The sequence below is a fragment of the Sesamum indicum genome, linkage group LG5, assembly GCF_000512975.1.
Source record: "Sesamum indicum cultivar Zhongzhi No. 13 linkage group LG5, S_indicum_v1.0, whole genome shotgun sequence".
Classification (NCBI taxonomy): domain Eukaryota; kingdom Viridiplantae; phylum Streptophyta; class Magnoliopsida; order Lamiales; family Pedaliaceae; genus Sesamum; species Sesamum indicum.
The window spans coordinates 18,283,870-18,304,360 of NC_026149.1; the positions used below are offsets into that span (position 1 = coordinate 18,283,870).

A 20,491-nucleotide genomic window follows, 5' to 3' on the forward strand; every position below is an offset into this window, starting at 1 on the left:
TTTTATTACTATAGAATTTTTTAGGGTTAATTGAATTTAAACTCCGTCTGAAAATATAAAATTATATTTTTTTTTTTCAAAAGCTTTTGAAATTATAAATACACTTTTTGTTAGAATGCTTTGTTTATAACTGTATTCTTTGTATTAGGGTTTGAACAAAAAATGTTGAATTTGACCAAAACAAAAATTGCATGAACTTCATATTTTTACTCTCCATTCAACTTTTGATAATTATTTCAAAATAAAGCAAATGGTCTAATGATGTTAAGATTCATTACCTTAGTTAAGGATTTCTGTCACTGTCCACCCTATTAAGGTTTAAACTTCTACAATATTCAGAAAGCAACAAATATAAATATATATAAGTAATGCTACGTTGCTTTATAAATAGGCCTAAAGGTGAGCTATTTAGCATCATATCAACACACTAGCAACAAGAAAAAGTTCTTAATTTTTGTACTTAAGTTGGTAATTAGTTTCTTCAACATATCATTAATGGGGATTCCAATTGTTGATTTCTCAAAGGTTGATGGAAATGAGAGAGCCGATACTCTAGCTTTGATTGATCATTACTGTCAAGAGTGGGGATTCTTTCAGGTACTTACATGACTACAACATGACTTGTTATTTTACTGTATGTTGGATTGTCTGATTTGTTTCTTTATTGCGACAGTTAATCAACCATGGCATCTCTGAGGAGCTCTTGGATAGGGTGAAGAGGTTGGCCACTGAATGCTATAAATTGGAAAGGGAGGCAGATTTCAGAAACTCAAAACCGGTGCAGTTGCTGAATGAGCTGCTAGAAAAGAATAGTGATGCGAAAATAGAGAATGTGGATTGGGAGGATGTTTTCCTACTCTCAGATGAAAATGATGAGGAGTGGCCATCAAAAACTATTGGTTTCAAGTAAACACATTTTTTCTTAATATTTTTCTTATGCTTCAACATCTGATACTAAAATATTGACGATTGTCTACATGCCAATTTGATTCATTTATTTTCTCGAATACAAATAGATACAATTATCATAATTAACACACACCTTTTCAAAAGTGTTTTGGACAACTTCAAAAACATTTGAATCAATCACCAAAACGTATGAAATTCATCAATTCAATAGTGAGAAAGTCCGCTAAAGCGCTCTTTTGAAAATTATAAAAACTCTTCCGTTGAAAATTATAAAAATCATTTTGTCATCAAAACAAAAATGAATTGGGCTTTTTCAGGTGTTCTGAAACATTTATCCAAAAAATAAAATACTAAGAATTATTTGGATAAAAAAATTTGTGCACCACAAGCTGATTTGAGAAGGAAAAAGTTCATCAAAAGAATATTAATTCATAAGCAACTCAATGCATGTGCAAGTGAAAAAGAGTATTTTACACAGGGTTGTGCCCCAAACAGATGGGCAAAGGAGATCAATTGCTTCATTCTACAATCCATCCCTCAAGGCCACCATTCAGCCTGCTCCACAATTGCTTGATGCTAAGGTTGAGAACATGGTGAAAGATGTTGCTAAATATCCTAAGTTTGTGTTTGGAGACTATATGTCCGTTTATCTTGAACAAAAATTCCAACCTAAAGAACCCAGATTCCAAGCCGTTGCAGCAATATAAAAGTTGATGACCCCAATGCCTATTGAGAAATGACAGAGTTTGTATGTGTCTTGTGTGTGTTTACGTTTTTAACTATGGTTTTGGGCTTGTCCTTTGAGCAAAATGCTTTATTGGGTGTATGTTAATTCACCCTTGTCTGTATGAAGCATACAAAAATAAATAAAAAGCTCATCTTGTCTTCCGTCTCAAATATTTCAGATGCTCCCATTTTTTATTTTGTAAAATTTAAGTTGCTATATATATTTATATCTCAATCTAATTCTATTAAATTTTAGAATGATTTACTTCTATACATTCCAACATTTTCGACAATTTAAAAATTCTATCATTAATGATTGATGTGATATTTTAGCAACGGAAACTAAATCAGTCGCTATGTGTAGAGATGAAAGTAATTATAATTATCCCAATATATATTAATGTGCTTGTCATCTTGGCTTTCCGTCTTTATGTGTATAAAATTAATAATCTTTCATGGTTTAAATATCATAAATAAAATTAAAATATATAAACCAACACATCATATTTTACAAAAAAAAAAAATAAAGAAAAGAAAACTAATTTAAGGTGCTATTGACACTACAAAAATATTATTTTCGCCGTGTCACAAATCGCTATTTATGACTGAAAAGGACCTTTTTTGTTATATTAGTAATAAAATAATGGGTTAAATATATTATTCACGATGTCACAAACCATATATACTCGCATTTACCCTTTTAAAGCATTCACGAAGAAAAAAATGCGCTTCTCACTTAACTCCCATAAATATGCTTTATTAAAACTACTTTTATTATTTGGAATTTTACTAAGATTTTATTTAAAAAATAATGTTCAAAATTTATAAATTGTTATAAATTATGTAATACAAAAAATATTTACAAGCCCAATATATGAAAATATCATCTACAAAGTTAATTATTTATGTTAAAGAATACATGTTAATATATAATTCATATAATTTAATAAAAAAAGTATGTTATATAACTTAGTTTTACATTTTTATTCAATTACATGTACGAATAATTAAAATATATCTTATCATTACTAAAATAGTATAGAGTATTATAGATTATTTATATTAAAGATTTGCTCGTGTATGTATATAGATTTTCGGTGTAATGTTTAAAATTGTATTAATAATTTTTTTTAGAAAAAAGTTAAATACATATAACAATACAAAACAAAAATTATGTAAATATTTAAATAATTATGGAAAAATATAAGGATTGTTAAGTTATAGAGTTTTTTTTTACTTTTTTCTTATTCTTATTTTTTCCTTTTTTTTTTCTCTCTCGTACTTTTTCTTATTATTAAGTTCTAGAGTTTATACAAAATTTATAATAATTACAGAATAAAAACTTTTGGATAATATTTATTTTAAATAAAATTATCTATAATGAATTAAAATAGTCATAACGTACTTTTCGCTCTGAAAAGAGATATAGGGCAATCTACCTACAAGCACAGTCATTTTTTCAGAAGAACATAACCCCTCACCACTTTTTTTGCTAGGGGCCACTATCTATTCCAAACTTCTACCTTTTTGATTTTTTCAGTGAATTTTGCATAATTATAATAGTTCTTGTATGCTAAATTATTTTTTTGGTCCCACAGAAAGGGGTATTGCGTTTTTGGTTTCATGATTTTTTCATTTAGATCCCAAAAGGGATAATTTCACTTTTTATATCCAAATTATAACCCTTTTTTAATTTCAATATTCCAAGTTTCCAAGTCATCAGACTTGGTATCTAAAGTTTTTAACTTTTATCTGTCTGAGTATCCTCCATTAGGTTGATCATTATGACAAATGCTCTATCCAATTATGGATGAAAAATTAACGGGGGAGCTTGTTCATATAAGGCCATGTTTGGTTGTCATTTTATTCAGCACACAAAAAATTCTATTTTAATTTTAATTTTGTAATTGAGGACAATAATTTAAAAAAAAATACATTTAATCTAATATCTATTAAAAAATACTAATTCAAATCATTATGAAAATCCCAATTCAAACATTTTCTCCCTATTCAAATCATTATGGAAATACAAATTCATGCTAAAATGTGGATTAATATAGAGATAATCGCCCGGTAATAATTCAACAACACTAACAGTCTCAGGTTCAATCACCACCCATATTGTTCGAAAAAAAATAAATAGAAAAATCGAATAAGCCACTGAAAGGCCGTCAATGAACTTTATATATTATTGGTTGCGAGTTGAATAAATTTGCTTAATCATCTCACCTATTAACAAGAAAATTGTTTAATAAAAAACATAAACAGAACAATAGAAAAATAAGCATGAATTTAAGAAGTAAACTAAAACAATACCTGCATTACTACGGCTCCCAATCTCTTGAATTGTTTGTTCAGTATTTTTTGCATTTTTTGTGCCCCAGACTCGGTAATGTGCTTAGGTTCTTCCTATTTATACAAATTATTTTATTCTCATTCACTCCCTTTCTTATTTTCATTGTGATTAGCCATTCACTGCATTTCCTAGTAGTACTTGTCGAATTTCAAAATTTCTCAGTCATTCTTGTTCTTCATCTGGCATGAGAAGTTTTGGATCAATCCTTTTGGGACCGTCGTAACATTTGTCAAGAATTTCGTGAGAAATTCCCTTCTCTGTATTTCTAGAATCTGAAAATATTCTCTATTTTCATTGTAACTCGAACTTTTGTTAGGTTTTATTTGCTCTGAAAGAGTCTCCTCCATTAGTGGATAATATCAAAATGTAATATATTCATGTATTTCTTCAACAAACCTTTGATACCATTCTAGGCGAGCATGTGTGAAAATCAAATTTTTAGTGTGGACTAAGATAGCTCTTTAAAATCTGCTCAAGCGTAAAAATGTCCAAAAATCCGTCTGTGATCCTGATTTAAGCCATTTTGAAAGTTATCAGATTAAATTGAAAGTGCGCCAACTTAAAAGGCTAAAATTAATTGCATGAAAACTTAAAGTGCTGAAATGATCATTCTCCCAAATTATTTTAGTGATACTGCTCACAAGGGACGAAATATGTATTGTGGTTGAAGTATGCGACTTCAAGGTGGGATTACAAACAACCAAAGGAAAAGCAAGAGTGCAACATGAGTTGAGAATAACAGGCCTATGTCGTGTTGTTGTGTTCCTCTTCACCAATTTTTATTCTAATTAGCATTTAACGTGAATGACCATGTTCACCAAAATATTGACATTTTGAGGACCAAAATTGTCACCTCTTTTGTCCTTTATCTTTGTAATTAATCATTGAAAGTCCTAAAATTAGTTATTTTGATGCAATGCATTGGATGCAGCCCAAATTCCAAATCCAATATCTACAGAGCCCCCCAGATTTTAATCTGATTGAGACATTTTTTAAGGCAAGATGCATGCATCAGAACCAGATTTTAATTACTATTTTATTTAAAAACAAGTTCTAGTTATTGCAAGGTTGTCCTTCTATTCATAAAAAGTTGGCTATTTATTTATTATTACATATATGGTTATTTATTAATGTTTATTACCATAAATTATTTATGGATTAACAATTTGTCTTCGATAAGTACAGAAATAGTGATGTATTTGATCATTTCACCTTAATAACAAATAATATCATCAAACCAAATAAAATGAGTTTTGTACCTTAATCTAATTATAATTTTAGTTCTATAACTATCGGGGTGTTGGTATTTCTTTGATCCTGCATGAATTGATTCACAGGATTAAAGTTACAATAATTGAGTCGTGTGCAAACAACATTACTAGCTTTTTCTATTTGAACCCTAATGTATAGAATGTTTGTTAATAAATTATATTGAATGTTCAATGAAGGGTAAAATTAAAAGTTTATTTAAATTTTTATCGACGTTAGTATTTTCTATCCTAATGCAAAGGTTATAGTTACAAACAGAATATTCTTGTAGCAAGTGCAAGTGTAATTTTAAAAAAATTAAGAAAAAGTGTAATTAAATATTTTTAAGGGGTCCAAATATAATTAATGATTTTCTACAATTACAATAAACAGTAACACATCAATAATGTACATTAGGACCCATATATATATATAATATTATAAAATAACGAACGCACTCCTAACAGTAAAGCGTATCAAAACAACATTCTTGATGGGTCAAAATAAAACGTATGTAAAATCGGACTTTATATATACTCCAATGGTCTGAAGTAAAATAAACAAACTGCAGCAAAATAGCCTAATGGAATAAGTAACTCCACCTTAAACATGAATTAGTCACACAAATGGTGTCAAAAAGTAAAGTAATTAGTGTTATTAAGTTAAAATGGATGAAATAATGCTAAAGGTATTAATTGTTTGTGATTCTAATGTTGTTAGAAAGTTTTATTACTTACTCATAAGGATTTCCAGACATAGAAAATGATATAAATATAAAATTAGTTTATTGAACGCTTCATTTTAAGTAAAAAATACATACGTTTTTAAAATTTGAATAATCAGAACAGATAATAGTTGTAATCCGAAGTTAAATAGTAACATAATTACGTGTTTAAGATTAGAACAAGATCATTAATTTTGGGATATATGCATCGAAGCGTAAAACGAACATGCTTTCATAAATTAGAGTTGATTAAACAATTGGATTAATGATGATAAGATCCATTACCTTAATTAAGGATTTGTGTCACTGTCTATTGCCCTAATGCTTAAAATTCTATAATATTTAGGAAAAAACAAATATAAATATATATAAATGATGAGTTTATATCAAGATCGAGGGTTAATACTACATTACTCCTGTATAAATATGCCTAAAAGTGAGCTCTTGGGCACCATATCAACACACTAGCAATAACAAAAAGTTCTTAGTTTGTGTACTTAAGTTCGTAAGTTTTTTCGACTTATCACCAATGGGGATTCCAGTTATTGATATTTCTAAGGTTGATGGAAAGGAGAGAGTTGATACTCTGGCTCTGATTGATCGTTACTGCCAAGAGTGGGGATTTTTTCAGGTATTTACATGGTGTAAAATACAACTTCTTATTTTGTTGTATGCTATGTTATCTAATTGTTTTCTTGATTACAACAGTTAATCAACCATGGCATCTCTGAGGAGCTCTTGGATAGGGTGAAGAGGGTGGCCACTAAATGCTATAAATTGGAAAGGTAGAGAAGTGATGAGAAAATAGAGAATGTGGATTGGGAGGATGTTTTCCTACTCTCAGATGAAAATGATGAAGAGTGGCCATCAAAGACCATTGGTTTCAAGTAAACGCAATTTTTTTCTTAATGTTTTTCTTATGTTTTAGTTTTATGAATGCTGTCATTTTCAAATGGGTGCTCCTATATGTTTTAAACACCATAAAGTTGGAACTTTCTCTGAAAAAAAAAAAAAAAAATCAGGCCGCTACATCACGAAAGCATGCCTACAACTTAAATGAAACATTATAAAAATAAAAGTAACATTTTAATTGTTTAAGTTTGGTCGATATATGAATACAATAAATAAAATTTTAGCAGAATGGAAATATTTCCATACAAACATTAAATTTAACTATCACCTCGTTTATCTATCATAATTTTGGCAATAGGGAAACCTTGAAGGAATACAGAGGTGAATTGAAAAAATTGGGGCACAGAGTCATGGAAATAATGGATGAAAACTTAGGGTTGCCAAAAGGATACATCAAGAATGCTTTTGACGGTGGAGTAGACAATGCAGCATTTTTTGGCACCAAGGTGAGCCACTATCCACCATGCCCCCACCCGGAGAAGGTAAATGCTCTTCGAGCCCACACAGATGCTGGGGGCGTTGTCTTGCTCTTCCAGGATGATGAGGTGAAGGGACTCCAGATGTTGAAAGATGGGGTTTGGACCGATGTTCAACCCTTGAAAAATGCTATAGTCATCAACACAGGTGACCAAATTGAAGTTTTGAGTAATGGGAGGTACGGTACAAGAGTACACCGTGTTGTGCCCCAAACAGATGGGCAAAGGAGATCAATTGCTTCATTTTACAATCCATCACTCAACTCAAGCATTCAGCCTGCTCCACAATTGCTCGATGCTAAGGTGGAGAACAAGGTGAAAGATGTTGCTAAGTATCCTAAGTTTGTGTTCGGAGACTACATGTCGGTTTATCTTGAACAAAAATTTCAACCTAAAGAACCAAGATTCCAAGCTGTTGCAGCAATATAAGAGTTCATGACGACTTGATTCAATGCCTCTTGATAATGATGGAGTTTGTATGTGTGTCTTGTGTGTGTTTGTGTTTTTTAATATGGTTTTGGGCTTGTCTTTATAGCAAACTGCTTTGTTTGGATGTATACCAATTCATCTTTGCATGTTTGCAGGATATAAAAATAAATAAAAAGCCCATCTTGTCTTAGATATACGAGCTGCTCCCACTTTTTCTTTTGTGCAACTTAAGTGGCTATATTTACTCCATAACGTTATAAATTTTGTATCTCAATTTAATTTTATTAAATTCGTGGATGACTTACTTGTACACTTTCCAACATTTTCGATAAGTTTCAAATACTCTCTCATTAATGATGGATGTGATATTTTGAGAGTAAAAGCTATAATTTTATAAAAATTATGTTACATAACTTATGAATTTTATCTAATTACATGTATGTATAATTAAAATATATCATATCATTACTCAAAATTGTAAAATATTATAGATGGCACATTTTAGAGTACATGTATGTATATAGATGTTAAATGTAATATTCTAAATTTGTATTGATAATTTATTTTTTAAAAAAACTAGTTCAATATATATAACAATACAAGCAGAAATTATGTAAATTTTTTAATAGTTATGTAAAACAATATAAGGATTGTTAATTTATAGAATTTGTACAAATTCTATATTAATTATAAAATCAAAACTTATGGATAGCATTTATTTCAAATAAATTTTTTATAACAATTTAAGTTATATTTTATGAGAATGATTGTACCATAAATAATTTAGGGGTGTAAAGGGTAAGGGCATTTTCGTTATAATAAAATAATGAATTAAGTGTATTACTCACGATGTCACAAACCATATGTACTCGCATTTAACCCTCTAAAGTATTAACCGAAGAAAAATGCCCTTCTCACTTAACTCCCTAAAATATACTTTATTAAAAGATCTCCCTCAAAACTACTTTTATTATCTTGAATTTTACTAAGATTTTATTTAAAAAAATAATGTTTATTATTTATAAATTGTTATAAATTATGTAATACAAAAAATATTTACAAGCCCAATATATCAAAATATCATCTACAAAGTTAATTATTTATGTTAAAGAATACATGTTAATATATAATGCATGTAATTTAATAAAAAAGTATGTTATATAACTTAATTTTAAATTTTTATTCAATTACATGTATGATTAATTAAAATATATCTTATCATTACCAAAAATAGTATAGAGTATTATAGATTATATATATTAAAGATTTGCAAATATAGGATGTTTGATGTAATATTTAAAATTGTATTGATAATTTTCTAAAAATAAAAAGTTAAATACATATAAAAATACAAACAAAAATTATGTAAATATTTGAATAATTATGTAAAAAATATAAGGATTGTTAAGTTATAGAGTTTTTCTTTTTTTTTTTTACTTTTTTCTTAATATTATTTTTTCCTTTCTTTTTCTCTCGTATTTTTTCTTATTCTTAAGTTATACACTTTATAAAAATTCTATAATAATTATAAAATCAAAAATTTTTGGATAATATTTATATTAAATAAAATTGTCTATAATAAGTTAAATCATATTTTAAGAAAATGATTGTAATAGACATATCTTAACGAGATAAATAATAAAAGCATTTTCACCATAAATACTTGGTCCATATTATGAGGAGGTATTAACGGGGGAGTTTGTTCGTATAAGGCCATGTTTGGTTGTCATTTTATTCAACACACACAAAAATCTATTATAATTTTAATTTTATAATTGAGACAATAATGTAAAAGAAATACATTTAATCTAATTTCTATTAAGAAATACTAATTCAAATCATTGTAAAAGTATCAATTCAAAAATTTTCTCCCAATTCAAAGCATTATGGAAATAAAAATTCATGCTAAAATGCGGATCAATGTTGAGATAAGCGCCTAGTAATAATTCAATAACACAAAAATATTATATTCAATCACCACTCACATTGTTCGAAAAATAAATAGAAAAATAGAATAAGCCACTCAAAGGCCGTCAATGAACTTTATATATTATTGGTTGCAACTCGAATAAAATTGCATATGCATACTTTGATATATTATATTATTATTTGCATACAGAATAAAAATACTTTTTCAATTATTATTTTTGACCGAGAGAATTTTGTTTGTAAATCTATTAAAATTTTCTATTTCACTAGTCATAAAAAATCCAAAAAAATTTGTTAAAAATAATTAAAAGAGAATTATGAAAAATAACATACCCCCTAAAGGATAGATTATGCATTGACAATATTTGTGTTGTAGCCATGCAGAAAGAGAAACGGAAAAAAAGGCATGTGCTTTTTCCAGTGAAAAATTGGTATTTCTTTTTTATATAAATTGGATTAAATATGTCTTTTTTTTTAAAAAATATTGTCGACCTCAATTATCAAATTGAAATCGAAATAAATCAAAATAGAATTTTTTTATATGTTGAATAAAATGACACCGAAACATGCCCTTATATAGACAAACTCCCACTTAGTTTTTCATCAAATATTGGTATGTTTGAAACTACTAAATTTTTAGAATATTTCACCGCGTTTAATAATTAGAAAAAAAAATGATGAACATATTGTTTTTTTTCATTTTATTATATTTTTTATTTTATTGTAATAAGTTGTACATTGTTGTTTGTTTATCTGATTATAAATATAGATATGAATAAAAAATTATATTATAAATCACAAATTATAATAAAATAAATATGAACGAATAAATTATTAGTCTATTCAACCATGATCTGTAAGAGTGATGTTGATTTAATAAAATAAGTTTTATGCTGTGTGCATTGATTTATTTATTAAAAATAAAAACCAATGAAAATAAAGTTTTGGGACTAACTCACAATTTCGTAAATCGTGGCCATAAAAGGAAACTTTCCTCCTTTGTGAGACAAAAAAAGGAATTTAATAGTTGAGGATTAACGGAGTTTTGTCACTTGTCGTTAAAACTTAACGGAAAAAGACTTTTGGGACTAAATTTGCAAATTTTTTAATAGTTTTGGTACCGAAAAAAAAAATTCGTAAATTATGGTAACAAAAATACGGAAAATCAATTTAGTCTTTCTTGTAGTTGTCATATAGACCTTATATCTTACAAAGTTATTGCTAGGATGTTACCAAATTTTGTGGCCAAATCTCATAAACTTTTGAAATAGTCCAAAATTTAACCCATAATTATCTATGCTCCCAATGTGCCTATGATGACTGCTAGCTAGTTTCAATCATACTACTTATCAGATATCTATGCTCCCAATGTGCCTATGATGACTGTTAACTAGTTTCAATCATACTACTTATCAGATTTCTAAAAAGAACTAGCACTCTTTGAAGACCTAGTAGTCATGATTCTTCCAGGGGGCTTGAAGAGAGGCTTAGTTGCAGCACTCTTCGATGCAACTTCGGTCTTCAACGCAACATGCTAGGATCCAAGTGGAGGTACTGAAGCAATCTGAGGGGAAAATATGGAGGCTCTAGCTTCATTCCTAATAGTGGCTCTCAACTTGAAAATACTAATGAAATTAACACCTCTTTTAACAACAATTGGTATTGTTATTCTTCAAGTTTGATTGATTTTTCCAAAATAAAAGAAGTTACTAGTAATCACAATATAAGAAACTAAAATGAAAAATACATATATTTACTTACATTTACTGAGGCCACAACGTTAGAGAAACCCCCAGTATGAGCTCTCATTTGCTTGGTATTCTGACCTGTAAACAACAAAATTATTTAATAAGAATGATGCGCAGTGGAGTTCAACAACACCCAATGGTTGAAAGATCTGCAAACATTTCCTAAGACTAAGAGAGGATTAACCTCCAAAACAGGTATTAGCAGTCTGATTCTTAAATCAGTAAATTAATTTACTGAAAAATGAGTAAGAAAACACTTGAAAATAATCTAATAAAGGTGAAATAATTGAAGTTGAATGATGAAATATTAACATATAAGATGAAATATGCTTGTGAAGTGCAATAATTGAGCAGGAACTCGTAGCCTTACTGTGTTCTAGAGTAAAAAGTGTGTGAGAGTGAATGAATAAAGTTATCGTTATGACTAAATTATAACTTATATCTATAAGCCAATTTGAAAACAAATCCAGAGGTTTGTTGTAGCAAGTGATATACTATTTGAGAACTATGTGTGTTAGCTTACCAATAGAAAAAATGAATTTAAATTTGCACTTATCTGAACGAATATATGTTAGTTTTCCAGTCAACCTGAAATTTGGGGAGTTAATATACCTGCTGTTGGTAGGTTGGTAGCACAAAATCTAAGAAAAGTTTGTTGGAGATTTTCAATGCGATGTATCACGTGATGTTAGAGAGTATGTATGACGTGAAATTCTGTAGTTTGCTAAGTTATCTTTTTGAATTAGAGTCATCTTGGGCCCCACCAAGTTAGAGTAAATGTAAAAATTATGGTTTTTACATGTAAGTAAATATATGTATCTCTCATTTCAGTTTTTCATATTGTGATTACTGGTTGCGTTGAAGACCGAAGTTGCATCGAAGAGTGCTGCAACTAGGTCTCTCTTCAAGCCCCCTCGAAGAATCATGACTACTAGGTCTTCAAAGAGTGCTAGTTCTTTCAGAAATCTGGTAAGTCGTATGTGAAACTAGCTAACAGTCCGTCCGCTACTACGTACATCATAGACACATTGGGAGCATAGATAATTACGGGTTAAATTTTGAACTATTTCAGAAGTTTATGAGATTTGGTCACAAAATTCCATAACATCCTAGCAATAACTTTGTAAGATATAAAATCTATATGACAACTACAAGAAAGGCTAAATTGCTTTTTGGTATTTTTGGTGCAATACTTTACAAATTTTCTTTTACGGTAACAAAACTATTAAAAAATTTGAAAATTTAGTCCCAAAAATCTTTTTCCGTTAAGTTTTAACAAGTTACAAAACTCCGTTAATCCTCAACTATTAAATTGCTTTTTTGGTCCCTCAAAGGAGGAAAGTTTCCTTTTATGGTCCCACGATTTACAAAATTTGGTACCAAAATTGTTAAAAAAATTGTGAGTTAGTCCCAAAACTTTATTTTCATTGGTTTTTATTATTAATAAATAAATCAATGCACAGAACATAAAACTTATTTTATTAAATCAACATCACTCTTACCAGATCATGGTTGAATAGACTAATAATTTATTTATTCATATTTATTATATTATAATTTGTGATTTATAATATAAATTTTTATTCATATCTATATTTATAAAAAAAAAGGAACAAATAATAATAAGAAAAAAGTAAAAGAAAAAACAAAAACTCTATAACTTAACAATTATTATATTTTTTACATAATTATTCAAATATTTACATAATTTTTGTTTGTATAGATATATGTATTTAACTTTTTTTTTCAAAAAAGTTATCAATAAAATTTTAAATATTACATCGAACATCTATATACATACACGAGCTGTGAAATATGCAAATCTTTAATATAATTAATCTATAATATTTTATAATATTTTTAGTAATGATAAGATTCATTTTAAGTACTCATAGATATAATTGAATAAAAATTTAAAATTAAATTATATAACATACTTTTTTATTACATTATATGCATTATATATTAACATGTATTCTTTAACATAAATAATTAACTTTGTAGATGATATTTTCATATATTGGGCTTGTAAATATTTTTTGAATTACATAATTTATAACAATTTCTAAATTTTAAACATAATGTTTTAAATAAAATCATAGTAAAAGTCCAAATAATAAAAGTAGTTTTGAGGGAGATCTTTGAATAAAGCATATTTTAGGGGGTTAAGTGTGAGAAGCGCATTTTTGTTCAGTTAATACTAGGGTATTTTTATACATTTCATACTGTAGAGGGGTAAATGGGAGTACATATGGTTTGTGACACCGTGAATAATATATTTAACCCATTATTTTATTACTAATATAATAAAAAAGATCGTTTCCACTCACAAACAACGATTTCTAACACCGCGAATAATGTTTTTATAGTGTCAATAGTATCCTTAAATTAGTTTTATTTTCTTTATTCTTTTTTCTTTTTGTGAAATATGATGTGTTGGTTTATATATTTTATTTTTATTTATGATATTTAAACCATGAAAAATTATTTATTATATACACATCAAGACGGAAAGTCGAGGACTAGCACATTAATATATATTGGGATAATTATAATTATTTTCATCTGTATACGTAGTGACGGATTTAGTTTTTGTTCCTAAAATATGACATCCATCATTAATGAGAGATTTTGTAACTTGTCGAAAATGTTGGAATGTGTAGAAGTAAATCATCCTAAAGTTTAATAGAGTTAGATTGAGATATAAATATATATAGCGTTATGGAGTAAATATAGCAACTTAAATTGCAGAAAATAAAAAAGGGGAGCATCTGAAATATTTGAGACGGAAGACAACATGAGCTTTCTATTTATTTTTATATGCTTCATACATACAAGGGTGAATTAACATACACCCAAGTAAAGCATTTTACTCAAAGGAAAAGCCCAAAACCATAGTTAAAAACATAAACACACACAAGACACATACAGACTCTGTCATTTCTCAAGACGCATTGGATCAAGTCATCAACTTTTATATTGCTGCAACAGCTTGGAATCTTGGTTCTTTAGGTTGGAATTTTTGTTCAAGATAAACGGACATGTAGTCTCCAAACACAAACTTAGGATACTTAGCGACATCTTTCACCATATTAGCAACCTTAGCATCAAGCAATTGTGGAGCAGGCTGAATGGTGGCCTTGAGGGATGGATTGTAGAATGAAGCAATTGATCTCCTTTGTCCATCTGTTTGGGGCACAACCCTGTGTAAAATACTCTTGTACCTCCCATTACTCAAAACTTCAATTTGATCACCCGTATTAATGACTATAGCATTTTTCAAAGGTTGTACATCAGTCCAAACCCCATCTTTCAACATTTGAAGTCCTTTCACCTCATCATCCTGGAAGAGCAAGACAACACCCCCAGCATCTGTGTGGGCTCGCAGAGCATTTACCTTCTCCGGGTGCGGGCATGGTGGATAGTGGCTTACCTTGGTGCCAAAAAATGCTGTATTATCGACTCCACCATCAAAAGCATTCTTGATGTAGCCTTTTGGAAAGCCTAAATTCTCATCCATTATATTCATGACTTTGTGCCCTTGTTTCTTCAATTCAGCTCTATATTCCTTCATGGTTTCCCTATAGTCAAAATTATGATTAGAGAAACACATAGCCGGTACTTAGATTTAATATTTTTATTCTTCTGAAATTTTATTTATTGTATGCATATATTAGTTTGATTTTAGACTTTTGTATATGAACCAAAACTAAACTATTAAAATGTTACTCTTTTTTTCTTTTTTTATAACGCTTCGTTCTTCAGTTATAGACGTGCCCCATGATGCAATGTCCTGATCTTTTCTTTTTTTAAGAAATTTTCATCTTTATGGTGTATAAATTATATAGAAGCATTCATCTGAAAAAAACTACTTTGATTAAATTGAAGCATAAGAAAAATATTAAGAAAAAATATGTTTACTTGAAACCAATAGTTTTTGATGGCCACTCCTCATCATTTTCATCTGAGAGTAGGAAAACATCCTCCCAATCCACATTCTCTATTTTCGCATCACTATTCTTTTCTAGCAGCTCATTCAGCAACTGCACCGGTTTTGAGTTTATGAAATCTGCCTCCCTTTCCAATTTATAGCATTCAGTGGCCACCCTCTTCACCCTATCCAAGAGCTCCTCAGAGATGCCATGGTTGATTAACTGTCGCAATAAAGAAACAAATTAGACAATCCAACATATAGTAAAATAACAAGTCATGTTGTAGTCATGTAAGTACCTGAAAGAATCCCCACTCTTGACAGTAATGATCAATCAGTGCTAGAGTATCGGCTCGCTCCTTTCCATTAATCTTTGAGAAATCAACAACTGGAATCCCCATTGATGATAAGTTGAAGAGACTAATTACCAACTTAAGTACACAAATTAAGAACTTTTTCTTGTTGCTTGTGTGTTGATATGATGCTAAATAGCTCATCTTTAGACCTATTTATAAAGCAACGTAGTATTACCCCTCCATCTTATTAAATTCATCAATATTATACATATTTATATTTGTTTCTTTCTGAATATTGTAGAATTTTAAACCTTAATAGGGTAGACAGTGACAGAAAACCTTAATTATGGTAATGGATCTTATCATCATTAAACCATTTGCTTAATCAACAGTGATTATGAAAGCTTTATTTTGAAATCATTTCTATTGTATAAAAAAGTACCTATAATTTATCCAAAAATTGAATGGAGAGTAAAAATTAGAAGTTTATGTAATTTTTTTTGGGTCAAGTTCAATAGTTTTTGTTCAATCCCTAATAGAAAGAATACAGTTATGAACAAAGCATTCTAAAAAGAGGTGTACTTATAATTTCAAAAACTATTGAAAAAAAAATATAATTTTATATTTTTAAACGGAGTTTAAGTTTAGTTAACCCTAAAAAATTCTATAGTAATAAAAGAACTTTTAGACGGAGCACTTTCTAAACTATGAACGTATTTATGTTGTTTGTATTTTTTCTTTCCGGGACTTTTTCTTGGTACATATCTTGGTAGCATATATATATCGACTCAATCAATATGTTAATATAACAAAGAATCCTGAAGCAAATTTTGATACTTTGGTATTTTTATTTTTTATATTTCAAGAGTTGCAAAACAGTCCTGTAACTTTTTGACATTTCGCGATTTGGATTCTTCTAGTGCCGAATTTTGCAAAAAGATGTATGAAAATATCGTGTGCCCCTTGCAATTTTATATTTTTATTCTTTATCTTTCCAAGAGTTGCAAAAGAGTCCTGTAACTTTTTGACATTTTACAATTTTAATATTTTCGGTGTTGAATTTTGCAAAACTTGTCGAAATAAATCATATACCACGTCATTTTTTTTTAAATTTATCGCCCATGTGGCATGAAAATTACCAGCTATATATTTTCGGTAACATCATGAATGTCATTTTATTATAATTATTACAAATATAAATATAAATATAATTTCTCATCAGTTTCATTTTATATAGCAATATTCTAACCGTTATTTTGTTGGTTCGGGTCTCATTAATGTGTATTGTTATATTTTAATGATAGTTTTTCCAGGGTGATAGTAATTACTTATTAATTATACATATTTGATATTTATAATTGATGTATATTAATTGCTCATTATTGAAATTAATTTATATAATTGTACCCAATTCGGTCAAAATAAAATTTTTAAAAAAAAACATCAAAAGTTGATTTTCAAATAAAATAGTAATTAAATTAAAGTCTTGTTCAGATTCATGCATCTCGACTTAAAAAATGTTCCAAGTCTCTTCCAACAGAACTCAATATTTCTCAGTTCCTCGTCAATCAAATGCATTGCATCAAAATAATTAATTCGTTAGCACTTTCAATGATTACTTAAAAGATCAAAAAGGCAAAATGGTTTGGTTGGAAAAGGAATGTGACAAGGATTATGACGGGTTTATATAGATTGAGGGTAAATTACGACAGGATTCTTTGAGATTTTTTATTGTTAAAAATATTTTTTTATTATTTAAAAAATTATAAATATTGTTTAAAAATAATGATTGTCTACAAATACCATTTATGATGGATTGTCACGCTGGAGTATTTGTTATATGATTATTAATACTATAAGGTATTTATAATTATTCGAACAACGACAAGGTAGTTGTAATTATGGCAAATTTCACGAAATCTTCTATAATTTACTCATAGACTACCTTTGGGTTGATGAATTTAGATTTGAGAAATGATTTAGACCAGGGGTGGCAAATGGGCAGGTTGGATCGGGTCCAAACGGGTTGTGTTAAAATGAAATATTTACAAAAATTAAAATTTTAAATCATAATAATTAAATGACAATATTTCTAATACAACTTGTAATATAGTACATTAATACGATTAAATTTATATTAATTATTATTTATGAAAAGTAATCAAGTTACATTAAAGATTCATTTGTCAAATATAAAAGGAAAAATTTGCAAAGTATTAAAAAATACTTCATTTTTCGAAACAAATCATGAGATGAATAGTTATGCAATCAATTTCTCCATGATTCTTTCTAAAATTGAATTGTGAATTTTCAATCCTAATAATAACAGTACATGTTAGTTCATTATAAATTATTATTACCTATTGTTATTTGATATGTTCATTGAAATTTATAATATAATTATATATTATCAGTTTATTAAAAAAAAAATTAAATGGTCACATATGAATTGTAAATTTTGACTATTTTATAAAATTCTTCACTCTTTTTTAATTTGTTTCTCATTAATTTAAAAAATAATAATTTTATTAAATAAATTTTAAAAATATTATTTCTCGTAAAAATGTGAAAAGTCAGAAAGGTAAATGTAGCTAGTAATATATAGTACAATTAGATCATTCTAATGATCTTAAAACCCATCACCAATTCATATATATATCACCAATCCACTTAAAATCTATCATCAACCGATATTGGATCCATGATGAACTCATTATCGTAATTTATACTAATATCTTTCATTAATTTAATTATTTACTAAAATTACTTTTGGCAAACTAATAGAAAATTAAATATGAAGAATACATTTAGGACCATTTAGAACCTATATAGGACCCATAAATTATTTAAATTTATTTAAACAAAATCATATTAAACCCATGTTAAAACAATTTAAACCCAATCCAAAACTAGGTTGGTCGGGTCTCCACCCGTATTGCTGTACCTAATTTAGACAAAAGATTTCAAATAACTACATATTAAAAAATTTTAAAATCCTTCAATTTTCAGTAAAATTTAGTTTAAAATTATAGTTGAAGGATTTGAAATCATTTGAATTTAGAATTTTTCAAAAAAATTAAAAGGATTTGTTATTAGGAATTTGCAATTCATATTTTTAAATGCAGCAATTCAAACACACTGTTAGATTAATTCATTTTAAACCTTCTTCGGATTGTACAATCAATATGAAAATATATATTTTCTCTTTTTCTGAAAAAAATAGTAATCTTTGGGTCATGTCAAAATCCCTAATTCAATATTTGAGAGGTACAGTCATATATATATATAGATTTTTTAAGTTTTATATAGAATGATTGATTATATATTATTATTTATTAGTCCCTACTACGTATATTATTGTGAGTGCATTATGGTCCCAAATTTTGAGGTCCCAACCGTATATGCTTGAGAATAATCTATGTTCAACACAAGCATCCGAGGTTTCGGATCATAACTAAAATACTCTGATGATCAAGTTTGTGAAGAGAGTCAAGCAGGTCGACCACGGTACAGTAAAAGAGTGTAATGAATCGTAACTTTTCATTCAAATAAAACCTGTGATTAAAAAAAAAAAAGGACCACATAGCCACCTGTAAAATTTAAAATGATGCACACTGCCCCGGTGCATTTGAACATGAGTCTTATATTGCAATGACAAAATACTCTTTTCAGATCAACGGCTTATGTTTAATCTGATCTAAACTTGTGGCTCAAATTTAATCATGGCTTATAGAAAATAAAAGTATATTATTTTAATACATAGGGAATTATATATTTTAATATATAAATATGTATGTATATTTGTATCTATTTGTATACATCCTAAATCTAGTTTTCTTCTCCTCCCATATCTCCGTTGTCCGAACACCTCTTGACGCGAGGTTACCATCAGCAAGCTCGTCCAACGGCGAGTATTTTGATACCCCATCCACCGAAAATCTCCAATCATTCAGCGAGTTATATCTATTTTTTTCGTTCAAAAAATCCTAATCCGCAACCCCATCTTCTATTATTTTTTTCTCCGCCGTCTGACCATCTCTCAATGTGAGTCTACCATCGTTGGAAAGCCCGTCCGACAACGACCATTTTGATACCCCACCTACCGCCAATCTCCCATCCGTCGGCGAGTTATCTTTATTTTTTCGTTTTTATATTTTTTAGACTTGTATATATGGGTGAATAGAAATTTACCCTCTTATAATATTGAAAATAAGCAAATTATTACCCAATAAAAAATAAAAAGCAATTTAGTCCCCTATGTTTTAAAAATTGAAGGAGGTAAATTGCTTCATTTTCTAAATCATAAGGGGATAAATTCTTCATTTTGAAAATCACAGGATGGATAAATTACTATTTTATTTTTTATGACAAGGTTGTTTGCCTATTTATCATAACACGGGTAGGTAGATTGTAATTTACCCTTCTATATATAAACATAGAAAAAAATGCAAGCTACCGCCCCGTGTTATGGGTAATATGCAAAATACACACTTGTGAAATAAAAAAAAGAAAAACACAAATTACCCCCTTGTCTTCTTAAAATTTAAGCAGCTTACCCCCTTAGAGGGGGGTGTGTAGTGCACTTGCCCCTCTTGCAGCTGGGCATGATTTTTTTACTAATAAAATATTATTTTTATATAATATATTATATATAAAGTTTATTAACAATTATAATATATAAAAATATTTATTAAAAAGGTTAAAATATAATTTTAATTTAAAATATATAATATTTTTAATAATATATTTTTTTTTATTTAAAGACAAAAAAACAAAACCTACCCCGACCCCCTCGCCGGCCATCGTT

At 28.3% G+C, this 20,491-nt stretch overlaps 2 protein-coding genes and 1 pseudogene across 2 annotated transcripts in view; 2 read left to right on the forward strand and 1 right to left on the reverse strand.

Annotated features, from left to right (window-relative positions):
- Window positions 444-20,491, forward strand: part of LOC105162966 (1-aminocyclopropane-1-carboxylate oxidase 5-like) — a 26,773-nt gene continuing 6,725 nt past the window's right edge. The window contains exon 1 of the mRNA XM_020693719.1: window positions 444-597. Within this exon, the coding sequence (XP_020549378.1) occupies window positions 496-597 (102 nt within the window). The 5' untranslated portion in view covers window positions 444-495. The remainder of the gene's footprint in view (window positions 598-20,491) is intronic.
- Window positions 6,388-7,972, forward strand: LOC105162914 (annotated as a pseudogene).
- On the reverse strand, window positions 14,206-15,865 carry LOC105162915 (1-aminocyclopropane-1-carboxylate oxidase 5-like). The gene is made up of 3 exons (XM_011081090.2): window positions 15,688-15,865; window positions 15,379-15,611; window positions 14,206-15,038 (listed from the first exon to the last, which is right to left on the reverse strand). Exons 1-3 carry the CDS (start codon window positions 15,787-15,789, stop codon window positions 14,432-14,434), a joined length of 942 nt encoding a protein of 313 aa, XP_011079392.1. The 5' UTR covers window positions 15,790-15,865; the 3' UTR covers window positions 14,206-14,431.

Bases quoted from the DNA above. Each gene is read 5' to 3' on its own strand.
- LOC105162915 (XM_011081090.2), bottom strand. From the start codon at position 15,789: ATGGGGATTCCAGTTGTTGATTTCTCAAAGATTAATGGAAAGGAGCGA. The intron at 15,612-15,687 runs GTACTTACATGA...TTATTGCGACAG, and splicing joins AAGAGTGGGGATTCTTTCAG to TTAATCAACCATGGCATCTC. The intron at 15,039-15,378 runs GTAAACATATTT...TTTTGACTATAG, and splicing joins TCAAAAACTATTGGTTTCAA to GGAAACCATGAAGGAATATA.